This window comes from Fonsecaea multimorphosa (assembly GCF_000836435.1).
Source record: "Fonsecaea multimorphosa CBS 102226 unplaced genomic scaffold supercont1.6, whole genome shotgun sequence".
Classification (NCBI taxonomy): Eukaryota; Fungi; Ascomycota; class Eurotiomycetes; order Chaetothyriales; family Herpotrichiellaceae; genus Fonsecaea; species Fonsecaea multimorphosa.
Window position 1 is genome coordinate 983,597 of NW_015971640.1, and position 14,495 is coordinate 998,091.

A 14,495-nucleotide genomic window follows, 5' to 3' on the forward strand; every position below is an offset into this window, starting at 1 on the left:
ACTTCTCCTATCTTTAGGACAGGGGAGAGAGTCTGAAGGAGTGAGGAAAGGCGATGATACCGACGATGGAACGGAACAAAGTACATCCAATGCCGGGCGTTATCAAGCTGACATGTCTCCGCCAACTCACCAGTTGCTCCTCGAGCAGGCAGGCAATTGTTCCTTCTGCGTGCTCTTCAAGGAGATATATGTCACACTCCTCGGAGCTCGCCGCCCGCGGACATGTCCTGGTAGGTATCAATCGTAACGCAACAGGAGGCTCGGGCCCTGAAAGCTGCTGCCTGAGGCGAGGCTTCAACCTCACACTTCTTGATTCCTTGATACATGAGAGACTGGAGTTCTTACCAAACCCCCCAGCAAAATTCTAAAACCACCCCGTAACGTTGAGTCCATCGGGTAACAAACTGCAGTATGTCGACGACGATGTCCCAAGTCGAACAGGGTGAGCCCGCAGGATTTGTCAAGCTCGAGCTCCGCACCGCTTACGGGCCGGTCTATCGCGACGTGTCGACCTCGCCGCCGCGAGATGCTTCGCCGGACGAGATCCCCCTGATCGACCTCAGTCCGATCTACGACGGCGATCTCGAGGCCCGAAAAGCTCTAGCCCGGGACATCAAACATGCGGCTGAGAAGAACGGGTTCTTTTATGTTCGAAACCACGGGATTGCTGAAACGACCATCCAGAACGCCTTGAGTGCCTCGAGGGCTTTCTTTGCGCAATCGGAGGCCGAGAAGATGCTGGTGTCCAAGGCCAAGGGGAAGTGGTATAATGGGTATTCAGCGAGGAATTCTGCAATGGCTAGTCCGTCGGAAGGATGTCAGTTTTAATGGCCCTCCCTCCCCCCTTCTCTCTCTCTGAGGTTTGTATGGTGGTTGTTGATTCTTGATTTGACCCGTGGCGTGGTGCAGTGGACTACCGCGAGTCTTTCTCGTGGCGATACGAGCCGCAATACGATCCCGACCCAAAGGACCCTGACGCGGTGCCCGTGGAGGTGAAACCGTATATCCGCGGCGAGAAGTACGTCTGGGAAGGCACGCAACACATCCCCGGCTTCAAGACCGATTGCATTACTTATTGGCAGGAATGTCTCAAGCTGGCGCGCCGGCTCGTCAGGGTATTCGCCCTCTGTCTGGATCTTCCCGAGCACTTTTTCGACGCCGTGACGACGTACCCTGGCAGTGATGGCGTGTTCAACTATTACCCGGCCATGTCTGCGGAAGAGGCGGCCAAGAGCGAGGATGTGGGCTTGGGATCGCATACCGACCTGCAATGTTTTACACTGCTCTGGCAGGACATGAATGGCGGTTTGCAGGTGTTGAACAACGAGGGTCAGTGGATCAAGGCCACCCCGATCCCCGGAACTTTCGTCGTCAATATCGGCGATTATTTGATGCGTTTGACCAACGATCGCATGAAGAGCACGGTTCACAGGGTATATAACCGTTCTACGGTCGATAGGTGCGTTTCGACCCCTTTTTTTCTTCCCCCTTGGATGGCTGTCTACCGCGTCTTAACATCCACAAAAAGAGAAAAAACTATGGTTGGGGGCTGGACTGACCCTGACACTGACACTGACCCTGACTACCGTGTGATAGGTATTCCATGCCCTTCTTCTTCGGCTTCAACTTCAACGAAAAATGCGGCGTGCTGCCTAGCTGCGTCGACGAGGAGAATCCCGCCAAATACGAACCCATCTCGTGTGGGGATTGGTGTCAATTGAGGTTCCAGCAGACGGACATGGACAAGTTGGACCAGAAGGTCGCAGTGTATTGACTGAAATCCGGGAACAGACATTGGTCACTAGGTACCCAGAGAGGAATGATGGAGTGATGAGAGGCCAGGGATGGCGAGATCAGCCCAGCCAGCCAACCAACGCAGCGGAGAAGGTAGACGCAGGTTGATCAAGAATGTGCAAGGTTCCAGGGCATATATATACACCTAAAGTCGTCACACACAGAGACGGGGAGAGAGAGATGATAGGGCGAGATTTCGATGGGTTTTTGGAGGTGGGAGAGAATGTCTTTGGATGAACGCAGTGGTAACAACCTGGACGCTGAGATGGCTGAGGAATTCTGAGGGCTTGCCTGTTGAGAAAAGCCACGTACGTGATCGTAGAGGCTCTTGCATACAGAGCAGAAAAGAAAATTGAACTCTGGCCAAGAGACTGCTTTGACAAGCGTTAAATGACTGTCTTATGATATTGTTTAAATTAACCTTGGACATGGATTCGGCACTCAGACCTGAGCAAGGAGAGACTCTTGGTCCTATCCCTGTCACCAGAATCCTAACTACCTACCTAGGTAGATGGGTAGGCTTCCGTCCTATTTGGCCCATTCTGGCGCCTTGTCATTGGCCTCTCCGACATCCAACGCGACCAAAAATCGGCTGACCAGGTTGTAACTCGCCACTGTGGCCGTAATCTCAACAATCTCCTGGTTACTGAAACCGGCAGCCTTGACCTCGTCAAACAAACTCTGGGGCACAGACACATCCCGAGTCATGGCATCCGCATATCTCAGAACCGCCCATTGACGATCATCGAGCGCCCCCTTAGATGTCGGGTGCAACTGTTTCACCACCGACAGTTTTTCTTCCGAAAAGCCGGCACTTTTCAACAGGATAGGAGCATGGGCATTCCACTCAAACCAAGCACGGTTGATCAAGGCAGGTCGGCAGATGGCAATCTCGCGGATATCGTCTGGCAGGGAGTTCTTCGTCCGCACGGCGCCGAGGAGGGCGTTCCAGCCTAGCAAATCAGTTAGCGTTTGGACACAGTTGCCCAGTGAGTGACCGGCGACGACAAACCATCTGCGATCTTGGGAGCATGCAAAAGGGCTAAATCCAGCGGGATGAGGCCCATGGCACCCCGGCGTGCTTTGACCCGCTCCAGGACCTCTTGATCCTCCGGGGAGAGGTTGGTCGGAGGGTTAGGTACGTAGTCGAGACGCATGGTGTCCAAATGATTTGATTCTTCTTTTCCGATCTCTTTGATTCCTGTCAAGAACAGCAGCTGGTCTTGGATGATCAAGTTTCTCAGTCAAGCCGACTACGGCCATGAGAACTTTCCCACTGATCAGTGCCATCACCTCGAATACCCCGCTACCCGCAGGCCATGGTACCGAGCTTGAGCGTGTGCGGGGAGCGACATTGGCTGTCCTCCAGCTTCTCCAACGGCGGAATTGCCGCGCTCCACGGGGTTTGTTTGGAAGAAACAGTTTGGAACATGGGTTGATCGTGGTAGTGGTGGTGGGGTTTCCATTGAGCTCTACGTACTGCAGTCTCAGAGGTAATATTCGACAATTCTGGTATGACGGAGGCAATGCTGCTTGACAGTCATCCACGAGGGATCGTGCGGCGAAGAGGTACACGTGGGTAGGTGGTAGATCAGGCTGCGCTGGTAGCAACTTGGATGATTGAATAATAATGACCAAGCAGTCATCAGTGTCTGCGGTGTCTGCGGTGTCGATACTGTGGGTACTGTCAGCATCCCGGCCTCACGCCGCGCACCTACCGCGCTTTTTATCCCCGGCATCGCCCTTCAGTGGAGAAATAGCTGTTCAACCCAAGATCTTATTCCCTTTTTTTCTCTCCTTGGGGGTTTCAATCTCACTTCCACACAATGACTCACTCGATGTGCAGCTCTGGCAAACGGCGAAAAAGTAGGCATTCTGTGGGGAATCCTAGTTCGCCAATGTGAGACAGCAGCAGCACCAGCAGGTAAGTCGTCGTGCGCATCCAAAGAATTTTAAATGGCGGTTTCAAGCTAGCCAGGTGCAATAATGGGAAAGAGAGCTTGGTGTGCCTATTCGATTTGCCCTTAGGCAACCCGCGAGTCTTGGGAACGACGGACATTTGGCAGCGGTTTCGGTGAAGGAAATGCACGAAATACCCTCAGCATTGGTTGGCGCCTAATTGGCACCCAGCTGGCACCCAGCTGGCATTGGCATGCCTGCTTATCTTATTCACAAACAGGACACGGTTGAAACGTGGGCAAGCGGATCGCAGATCAGAAGATCAGAAGATGCGGATGATTAAGAAGTTGGCGTGCTCTGCGAGGCGCAGTTTGGATTCTCCAAGTCGGCAGGTTAAGCTTCGATGGTCTATCAACTTCTCATTTGCTCCGTGACGACTCGCATCCGTGCGACCGCCGCTCGACAAATTCAGGACCCAAAACTAAGCACCTGGGCAGCATCAAACCACCTACTTCGCTGCTTCGCTTCCGGGAAATGCCTGAATCGCTGCTAAAACAATATTAAGACTTGATCACTTATCCAGACTTATCCCAGCCAAGCTAAAGTTTTGGCAGTCAGAGCCTCTGAGAGGCGTCTAATCCTCCACCCTCACCTCATCTTCTCCCTGTCTGCGCCATCACGAGACAAGCCTGACAAGGTCAACAACCCTTACTTCCCATCTTGCCGTCTTGAGCCATCTCACTGTCCAAGCCATCGCTCTTGCGTCACGTCGGATTGACCACTCACCACTCACTGAATCGCTCCTCACTCCTCTCAGTGCTCACTCCTCGACTAGTTATCACCTCGGAAGACCCTATCATCCCCTCCCATCCCACCCGTTCCTATCGACCCGGACAACCAACCTCGTGCCTACCTACCTAACTGCTTCGCGTCTACTTAAACCCTTCCCTCCCCAGGCCAAAACCTCTGCCACCCCATATGCCTGGAATTCGTATGTCTCCCCTCTGAATCTCATCCCATCGAAACCCTGTCCTTCCGGTGCTCCGGATTACTTTTCTCCATACAAGATCAAAATCAACATCCCTTTCTCATACAAGTCAATTAATCACAGCCCTCGACGCAATGGACAAGCTCAAGGCTCTCTTCAAGCGCAAGAAGGACAAGGAGAGCACCACTGCTGGTACGAAGACAGATACCAATGGTACTGCTGCTGCAGTTCCTAAGCCCACAGCTACAGACACCGCCGCTGCGCCTTCGACCAGCGACCCAGCCGTCCCTCCTGCTGGTGAGTATATTCCGGAGTCTCACGGGAACACCAACTCTAACTCATTCTTCTTCACAGGCGCTGCCCCAACCGACGCTGCAGTCGATAAGCCGGCTGACCCTGCGCCGGCGAACACTCCCGCTGCCACGTAGGGTGCTTCTTCCGGGAACGGGCACGATGCTTGAAGGGCGATCAAGAGCTCAAATCTCTTACAACCTCTGCCGGTTGTCAAGAATCGCGCAACTGATGTCTTATCAAGTCTCCGACTCTCGTGTTTTACCAGACGACTACCCCCAACGCAGCTCGCGGAGTCCATTTTCATAAGTTCAGCACTGTCCTTCAGTCTTGTCGACGAGCGTCTAATCAACCATTATACCCCTTTTTGACGCCAATACGAAACTTGCCGCGACGACGATACCATTCGCTCTTGAACAATTCATTCCTTAATCAGAGAAACAAATGACCACAGTTGGGCTAACGGGCTGGGAAGGATGGTCGGAGAATATTGCTTTTCACGCACCCTTGAACAATTGAGATACCCCCGCCGCATCTGTCTCTAACAGGCAGATAGCGAAGCAGCATGATCCGAGTTCAGAGATAACCCCAAGTCCTTCAGATAGTCGCCCTCCTTTTCCGGGCCAGTAGCATAGGAAATCACAATTGGCGTTTTCCATATCCTTATTTTCCGGCTCACTGCACAGGTACTTTCGAGAAGAGTTTGCGTCCACGGCCTCGTATTCCAATGAAGTGAATGGTAGATTTACACTAGAGCTCCTCCCCTATGACAAGCAAAATTTCGCCGACGATGACAATGTCGTCTCTCAAAGTAATAATATCAGGATGGCCGTGACCCACCATCTGGCTCAACAGCCTGCTCGTCCACTCAATCTCTCTTCGATCTTTCCTTCGCAAAAAGTATATCCAAGTCTTCCAGGCCTTCCAACGCGAGCTCAAAGCAAAGAACACTTAGTTCGCCGGCTTCAATCCACACCCGTGGACCAGGTGGCGATTGACGAGCTGCTGCCGGCTGCGCGGATAACGTTCCGGCTCGCCTCCCTTTGAACAACATGCCGTCCCTCTGAAGGCGCACCTGTCTATACATTCATGTATACCCATGCACCAACCACCCGCGCGCGTGTTGGAAGCACTGGAGCTCGACAATCGGCTGGGTAGGATGACGCTTGTGCTTGATGCCATGATTGTTGGCGGGAGACGGTGCGGAGATTCGAAGCGACTAGATGGTCCCCTTCTCTGCTCTTCTCGTGGCTTATAGCAATCTCGTTCAATCGCCTTTACGGCAAGTTGACATCGAGCGTAACCAGGACCGAATCCCCTCCATGTTTTCCACTGTTGGTACCATTCATCCCTGTTCCCACCGAACTCTTACTTCGGAGCGACAGGCCACTCTTCGAGGTCGGCCGCGACGCAGGATATATCCGTATCGAGCGCTTTGATTTGTCTCCGGGGATTAGGGAGAGGAGGATGTCTTGATGTTGTTGAGAAGATGACGACGGGTTGTTGTTGGTCGTCGTCGCGTTGTTCCGTTGGTCGCCGTTGACGCCGACGCCGTTGGAATGGTTACGGTTGTTGACCCCGACCCCGTTGAGCTGCTGCAACGACGTCGCAGACATGACCAGGGAGCGGTGATTGTGCGGGAAGATTTCGATGATCTGATCGCTAGCCCACCGCGCGATGCCGTCCAGAGCTTCTTGTTCGCGCTGCACTTCCTCCGGGCTCATCAAGTTTTGAGGCGGTACGTTGGACGAGCCCCATGTCCCGTAGCTGTGGCCGGCCGGGTAGTCATCGTAGAGAAGACGGGTTCGGTCAGACTGTCAACACCCTTTATTAGTTGAGGTGTCTCACGCGCACAAAGAAGCGCGAAATGGGTTTACTTGTGTGTTCGTCGCTTACCTCATGGTGAGAGTGACGGCCAAGGCCTAGACAGGAGAGGCAAACTCCCATGCTGGCGGGAGATCGCTTGACATGAGAGACGCGGTGGACGTGAAAGAGAATAGGCTATAACGAGGGAGAGAGCGTGGTCATTCTGGCTTTGCTGTTCCTTTCACTCGAGAACGCCGCAGAAGAACTTTGGTGAAGCAGGTTGCAGGATCACAGCAAAAAGGGTGACATCGACTGACTTTCGGCTCGCCGCTCGAACCTTTTGGTTGCGAGCCGCTGATGTTTGACCACGTCATTGGATCAAAGTATTTCCGCTCCGACGGCGGTTTCTCTTTGTCTGCTATCACAACTCTCCTGTGTTCTGTCCTTTCCCTTTCAACCATGATATATCACTACCCTTACCTTCACCAAATACGCAATACTCCATTCTTCGTCTTGTTCCGCTGGTCCAGTGGGTAGTATTATTGTGTTGATCTTTAGAAGGTTCACATTCTTCTATTGTGACAGTTTCAGACATGCCCCCTTTACTCACTCGCCTCCTCCAATTGTGGATGAATAACATGAGTTTTTGAGCTTTCCGTCATGCTTTTTGCAATGTCCTTGCTGTTCATCGATGCACCAAGGCAAGGTCGGGAAGCTCAGAGCATATTCTGGCAAGCAGTTCGTGTACCTTGCTTGCTCTATCGATATCGCCACGAGGAGAGAATGCTATGCTTTCCGCATCCATCAGTGGAGCAATGCTCCAAGCTTGCAAGTCTGCTGTCGATGTTTCCAGCTGAGACATGCCCTTGCTCATTACTCTACCACTGGAATCCATTGGTTTCTATCTTGAGAATGCCATTGTTGATGTTTGTTCGGATGATCCTCCCCTTGCGTCGGACATTAGCCTGCCAAGGTGGGTATCTCATACTCCTCGCGAGGCTGTCAGCGATGCCAAAGCATCCTTCGGCCATGCTAGGCGCATCATGCACTCCAAGGATCTGCGAGACATTGCTGTATGGTTCCCTGAACCAAGATTAATCTGAATCATTGTTTTCAAGTGGTATTTGCAATGTTGTTGAAAGGCTATCTGAAGCTATATATACTTGCCATGGTGGTTCGATATCGAGTTCACATTGTCCATCAAGCTAATTCACTCATTACTTTTCCTACAGTCGCTCGTTTCTCAACATCGTCACTCATTTGACCCCAGATTTGCAATCTTCTTTTCAACATGCGTTCATCATTGATCTCCCCAACCTTGTGGTTGGGTATGACAACCATTGTTTCTGTTGCTTCTGCTCAGGATGCTTCCTCGACTGACGATGCAGCTGCGGCCACAGATACCACAACCATTTCGTGGCCAGCTGAGCCCTATCCTGGAGCAAGCATTTGGCTTGATTGGATCAGCTCGGCCAGTATCAGCTCCGAAACCAGCTCGGACTCAAGCCCGACTTCATCAACATCCGCTTCTTCCACCGTCGATGTCATCAGCACAAGCCTTTCGACGACTGACTCTATGACAACTAGCTCAGCCACGGCCTCCATGGAACAATCTGCAACACCAACGACTGTCTCCAGCATGGCCACTTCTACCACTCAGAACTCGGTCACGTTTTCGAGCTCATTCACTACCTGGACTACTTCGGAGGGTGAGTCCCCCGTGACTACTGCCACCTCGTCCTCCGTGAGGTCAGTCTCTGGCGCCGTTACCACCACAACATCTGCCCCTTCTGCTCCAAGTACGTGCCCATATGCGGGTCTGAGCTTCCTAAGCCCAACAGACACGTGTGTAAGGTACGACTTTGTTTGCAACCGCACGTACGCGGAGAGCAACTTCCGAGGGAACTGGATCACCAGAGACACCCCAGAGTTGTGTGCTCAACGCTGTGACACCGCAAACCAGAATCAAGGAGCTGGGTACTGCGTGGGCGTGATTTTCAATACTACGGCCACGACCAATAACTGTCGAATGCTGAAGAACCTCAACACCCCTCTCGACAGCACCGATACTATCGCACTCCTGGTTGATCTTGACGTAAATTGTGGCAGGGTGGCCGATACTACTACCTCCACGACTGCCAGTTCCACCACAATTCCCCTTTCGACTTTCAGTACCTCCTTCGGTGCCGTCACAACCGGGTCCACAAGCTCTGTATCCCCTTCGTCTCTATCTTCAAGTGGCTCTGCTTCAACCGTGACCCAAGGCTCTCCCGTTAGCTCTGGTTCCATCACCACAAACTCTGGAAGCACAGTCACAGGCGCCCCCGACACAGCCTCTTTGAGTTGGTCCACGCGCAGCCGTCGCCCCTCTGGCTCCCACAGCTACAGCTGGGGCAGCAGCCATTCCAGATGGTGGGCTACCTCTAGCCAAAACTTTACCACAGCCAGTCAATCAGTCACAGGCTCTGCTGCCACCACGACCACGAGCAGCGCAAGCTTTGGTTTCAACGACACACTGACTAGCTCCTCTACAATCTCTAGCTCAGCAAATGGAACCTCCACCTGGTCTTTCAGCACTAGCAGTACAACTGCTCTTTCAAACGCAACTGTTACGACTAGCAACTCGGTATCTCCCATTGCAACCACCACAACTTGGTCTAACACGTCCATGACTACTTGGACATACCCTCTCAACTCGACTTCTACGGCTCCCGTTGCAACCACGACTTCGTTCGCCAACTCTACCACAAGCTCTATCGCCGCAGCAACTACCACTACAGCGAGCAGTAGCTGCCCTGCTTCGGCCACCACGGTGACAGTCACAATTTCTGGAGGCCCTGCAAGCGTTACTGGTCCGATCATTACTGTTACGGGGACAGTCACGGAGACAAGCACCATAACGAGGACGACCAGAACGATCACTACATCAACCGGTACCCGTACACGCTACACAACCACCACGGAAACGGATACTACGACCACGACACTCACCTCGTCCACAACCACGACGATGACAGCCACAGTCACCACGACTCAGACTTTTGGTCAGCGCTGGGGAAGGATGAATTGGTAAGTCGTGAACTGGGACAGATGAACCTTTAGGGTTGTCTTAGAGCGCTACTGTCCGACGTTCACGTTCGCCAAATGGGGAGTACAGCAAGATCCGGCTTCGTCAGAGTCCCCTCGTACGGGACGAATCAAGAGGCAAGAGCGGCGGACCGTGTCAAAGTTGGCTGTCAACAACAGGAGTCACTGTGTTATCTAGATCAAGCTTGATTCCGAGGGATTTCGGGTTCGCAAGTTCTTTACTTAGATTTCCCTTCTTCTAGTCTAATGAAATCAGATCTAATTTTCTAGAGCAAGGTCAAACTGCTGATCATAACTTGGAGTCTCTTGCGGTGGCTTTCCTCGACCAAATCTGCACGTCCTTGTCTTCTATGTAGTTTGTTGGGAAGTACTGCGGCCCAAGAGTCTTCTTGACAACCTTCCCTGTGCCACTCTTGGGCAACTCACCCTCGATGATTCTTAGAAGTGTGGGCATTTTGTACCCGGCGAGACGACTTCGCACGTCGGTCCGCAGGTCGTCCAAGCTCAACCTCAGCGGATCTCGATTGTTCTTCTTGTAAAAATCTTGGGCGACCTCGTCGTTGCGGAGGGACACGACGGCACCAACTCGCTGCCCGAATTCCATGTCGGGAACACCTACCACCATCGCCTCTCCGATATACGGCAGAGCCAACAGTTCTCGCTCGATGTCCAACGCCGAGATCTTGTACCCACCGGATTTGATAATGTCGACAGAGGCACGACCGACGATAAAGTAGTACTTGCCTTCCCTTCGCGCCACGTCGCCGGATTTGAAGTAGCCGTCAGCATCGTGCGCGTTGGCAGTGGCTTCTGGATCGTGCAGGTATTTCGAGAACATGGTAAAGGACTTGGCGAGAACTTCGCCTTCGTCGCCCTCTGAAAGCTTCACGTCCACGCCATAGGTCAGTTCTCCTACGGAGCCGTCCGGGATGTCCTCGCTGGGGTCTGCGGGCATGTTGAAGACGACGCCCAACTCGGTTGATCCGTACCGCTGGACAATCCGTCTCCCATTCATGAGATTTGTCCAGAAGTCATTGATTGGCTTGGGTAAGGCCGAGGTGCCACACAGACACACTTTGAACGCTGCGGCCGCGGCTTTGTAAGTTGCTGCCTCTTCTGGGGGAAGTTTCGTGGCGTGCTCGAGGTAGTATCGCATCATTCGCATGTAGATGGTTGGCACGCCCGTGAAGTGCGTCAGCCCACCTTTCCGCCACCGATTCCAGGTCCATTCGGGATCGAAACTGCCGGACTTGAACTCGATGCAAGCGCCCGTCTGGATAAAGGGGAAGAATGACACCCAGATCCCAGTAGCGTGGTGGACGGGGAGGAGATGAAGAAGGACATCCGTTTCCTGCAGGCCGATCTGCTGTGCAAAGCACATGGATCCATCCACCATGGCAGCCCGCTTGAGCACGGCTCCTTTCGGTGGCCCTGTCGTGCCAGAGGTGAAGATGACCACGCCCGGGGCATTGGGATCGAGGTAGCGGTTGGAGGAGATCTTGATATCGTTCAGTGCGAAGGGCGTCTCTTGTTGGATCACTCTGATGGGCACACAGGCGAAATCGGGATTTGAGGTGTTGCGAATTTCCCTCGCAACATCCTCACCCAGCTGGAGCGCTGGCGTGGCCGTAACGAGAGCTACCGACCTCGCCTTGCTGACATAGTAGCAGCCTTCCTTTACGGGCTGAGCGGTGCTGAAGGGCGAAGCAGCAGCACCCAAGGCCAGGATGGCCAGCACACCCACAACAAACTCGTAACCCCCAGGCGCCACCAGACTGACATAGACTTCTCGCCCATTCTGCAAGTCTTGGACGGTTTCGTGGGTCAGGGAATCCCTCAACACCCGGCGGAGGACGAGCACGTCACTCAGCAGCTGGGCGGCTGTCCTTTCAATCCCTGCATTGACGTCGCGTATCGCCGGCCTGGGATTGGGGCGATGTGCAAGGGTGAGCAGGCGGGTGAAAAGGGGGTCGGCGGGAAGAATGTGGTCGGCCGAATGACTTGGGACGAAGTCGGTTCTGTCGAAGGGCGGCTGCTTCATTCTCTTTGCTGGGTTCCTGTTGTCACACCCACCGCCAGCATCTTCATCTTGGGCCCGGCACCTCTTAAGTCATTTTGGGGTTGAGTCTCTCTCACCCATGTAGCCGGACATCTCTCCAAAAGGCAAAACGCCGGGTCTGCCAATCACGGCGATTTGAGAGACGACACAACGTCGGCGCCGTCAGCCTCGGCAGTTTGGCTGTGATGAGGGGAGCCAGTTGAACTGCTCGAACCACCACCCGGGGATATTGAAGAGGTTTGCCTAGGCATTGAGGACGGAGTATTTCTCGACGGGTTTCTTGCTTCGCTCTCTACCTCACACCTCGTGGTCTAGGTTTTATTCAGAACCCATCCTGCTGACGTTGTAGAGCCTCCTTGTCCACCAGATAGTCTCCTCGAAAGACTGACTCCAACCATGGCTGACTTCACGGACAAGCTTCGACCTGCTGATCCCCAAGGCCCAAGTATCCTAGCCCAGGAGAGAGCCGGGTCCAGCGTGAACACCGACCAACTGGCAAATCACTTGCTCTCACGCAACGACTTCCTCAATAGACAGAAGAAAATCCTCTCTATTCTGGAAACCATCCCCATCTTCTGCAAGAAAAACCAGCTCAACATGGCCCGTCCAGACCGCTATCATCTTGGTCTGGCACGAGCAAAGATGCTGAGGAGACTGTCCCTCAAGCACGGCTGGGACCGCGACGACTATCTCATGGCCGACTATTTGATGGATGAGATGGGCCCGTACGCTCTGCATGGGACCATGTTCATCACTTCGATTCGAGAACAATGTAACGACGAGCAGAGAGCCTACTGGCTGCCGAAAGTCGAAAATTGGGAGATCATCGGTTGCTATGGACAGACTGAGCTCGGACACGGCAGCAATGTCAGGGGCATCGAATGTCAAGCCAAATGGGATCCCAAGGCCAAGGAGTTCATCATCCACAGCCCTACCATCACGGCCAGCAAATGGTGGAATGGAGCTTTGGGTCGCACGGCAACTCATGCTATCGTCGTTGCACAGTTGTTGCTCCCAGACCTTAATAGTGGAAAGTACAAGTCGTATGGTCCGCATCAGTTCATCGTTCAGATCAGGGACAAGAAAACCAACAAGCCACTGGATGGCATCGTGATTGGGGACATTGGCCCTAAATACGGCTATCCAGGTATGGATAACGGCTATATGCTCTTCAACGAATTCAGAGTCCCCCATGCGGCTCTACTGTCCAAGTATTCTGGGGTCGATCCAGAGCGCGGGACCTACATCAAACCTCAAAATGCCGCCCTCGTCTACGGATCCTTGACTTTTGTGCGTGCTCAGATCATCATGCATGCGAGACTCATTCTCGCTAGAGCCGTCACGGTTGCGGTTCGCTACCTCTCTATTCGTCGACAGTTTCCAGATCGAGATTCGAGGGATCCAGATGCGCCTGAACAGGCCGTGCTCAATTATCCCACCGTCCAAATTCGCATTCTCCCACTTCTGGCCACTACTTTCGCCCTCCATTACACCGGCGAAGCAATGTACAAGCTCTACTGGGGCACCCGAGAACAGATCGAGAAGGGTGGCGATTTCGCCCGTCTGGCGGAGATGCACGCGGCTTCCTCTGGTCTGAAATCATTGTGCACTACGTTGGCAGCCGACGGCATCGAGACCTGCCGTCGGGCAATGGGAGGTCACGGATTCGGAGGTGGGAGCGGCATGATCGCTCTCAATAACGAGTATCTGTCCAAACCAACCGTAGAGGGAGACAATTGGATGATCACACAGCAGACCGCGGCCTATCTGATCAAGAGGATGACTGAGGTGGCGAAGAATCCTAGAGTGAAGCCGACTGATACTGTCGACGTCCAATTCCAAGACTTTGTGGCCAACAAATCAAAGTCATATGATTTTGACATCCTGGGAAACCCACTGGAGCTGGTCAAGGCATTCAAACACAGGGCTTCATACCTTTCCTACCAAGTGTACCATGCAAGGGTGGTTGAAAAGAAGCCCTGGACAAGCATGATGATCAGCCTGCACAAACTCAGTCGAGCCTACTCCGAGAGTCTCCTGGTGTCGAACTTTTACAACGCTGTCTTTGAAAGCGCTCCAAACCCTCCACTTGACGCCGCGACCTTGAATGTGTTGAAGGTCTTGTTCCGCCTCTTCGCGCTCTTCACGCTGGATGTCTCCGCTTCCGAATTCCTACTGTCGAGAGCCTTGTCCGTCGAGAAGCTGCAGCATGTGACACCCGCGATTCAGGATCTGATGGCACAGGTGCGACCCCACGCTGTTTCGCTGGTGGATGCTTGGTCTGTGCCAGACTATCTGCTTGAGAGTGCATTGGGCAGTTACGACGGTGACGTATACAATCGACTCTTCCACAAGGCGCACAAGGAGAATCCGTTGAACCAGCTGACCTTCAATCCGGATTGGCGGACTGAGGAGATTGTGATGGGCGAGGGCGAAGAGAATGCCAGGAGACGGCTGGAGGCCCTGGCATTGGGCATGACGGGGCACGAACAGTTTGGTGTCGTAAAGTCAAAGTTGTAGACAAATGACAAAAAGGGTCAACACGGAGGACAAAATCGTGCTTCATATACA

The 14,495-nt window shown here is 53.3% G+C and overlaps 7 protein-coding genes across 7 annotated transcripts; 4 read left to right on the top strand and 3 right to left on the bottom strand.

The window, feature by feature from the left end:
• Nucleotides 1-423: 423 nt before the first annotated feature.
• Z520_04092 (uncharacterized protein) lies at nt 424-1,774 on the top strand (the record flags this gene model as incomplete). The annotated part of the gene is made up of 3 exons (XM_016774602.1): nt 424-817; nt 910-1,459; nt 1,597-1,774. 3 exons carry the CDS (start codon nt 424-426, stop codon nt 1,772-1,774), a joined length of 1,122 nt encoding a protein of 373 aa, XP_016634529.1.
• A 548-nt stretch (nt 1,775-2,322) lies between these two features.
• Nucleotides 2,323-2,951, bottom strand: Z520_04093 (uncharacterized protein; the record flags this gene model as incomplete). The annotated part of the gene is made up of 2 exons (XM_016774603.1): nt 2,323-2,747; nt 2,807-2,951. The coding sequence occupies 2 exons, from the start codon at nt 2,949-2,951 to the stop codon at nt 2,323-2,325; spliced, it is 570 nt and encodes a 189-aa protein (XP_016634530.1).
• Nucleotides 2,952-4,815: 1,864 nt separating this feature from the next.
• On the top strand, nt 4,816-5,109 carry Z520_04094 (uncharacterized protein; the record flags this gene model as incomplete). The annotated part of the gene is made up of 2 exons (XM_016774604.1): nt 4,816-4,978; nt 5,036-5,109. 2 exons carry the CDS (start codon nt 4,816-4,818, stop codon nt 5,107-5,109), a joined length of 237 nt encoding a protein of 78 aa, XP_016634531.1.
• Nucleotides 5,110-6,249: 1,140 nt separating this feature from the next.
• Nucleotides 6,250-6,919, bottom strand: Z520_04095 (uncharacterized protein; the record flags this gene model as incomplete). The annotated part of the gene is made up of 2 exons (XM_016774605.1): nt 6,250-6,786; nt 6,869-6,919. 2 exons carry the CDS (start codon nt 6,917-6,919, stop codon nt 6,250-6,252), a joined length of 588 nt encoding a protein of 195 aa, XP_016634532.1.
• A 1,150-nt stretch (nt 6,920-8,069) lies between these two features.
• On the top strand, nt 8,070-9,851 carry Z520_04096 (uncharacterized protein; the record flags this gene model as incomplete). The annotated part of the gene is made up of 1 exon (XM_016774606.1): nt 8,070-9,851. One exon carries the CDS (start codon nt 8,070-8,072, stop codon nt 9,849-9,851), a length of 1,782 nt encoding a protein of 593 aa, XP_016634533.1.
• Nucleotides 9,852-10,154: 303 nt separating this feature from the next.
• On the bottom strand, nt 10,155-11,906 carry Z520_04097 (uncharacterized protein; the record flags this gene model as incomplete). Its single annotated transcript, XM_016774607.1, has 1 exon — nt 10,155-11,906. One exon carries the CDS (start codon nt 11,904-11,906, stop codon nt 10,155-10,157), a length of 1,752 nt encoding a protein of 583 aa, XP_016634534.1.
• A 414-nt stretch (nt 11,907-12,320) lies between these two features.
• Nucleotides 12,321-14,444, top strand: Z520_04098 (uncharacterized protein; the record flags this gene model as incomplete). The annotated part of the gene is made up of 1 exon (XM_016774608.1): nt 12,321-14,444. The coding sequence occupies one exon, from the start codon at nt 12,321-12,323 to the stop codon at nt 14,442-14,444; it is 2,124 nt and encodes a 707-aa protein (XP_016634535.1).
• Nucleotides 14,445-14,495: the final 51 nt, after the last annotated feature.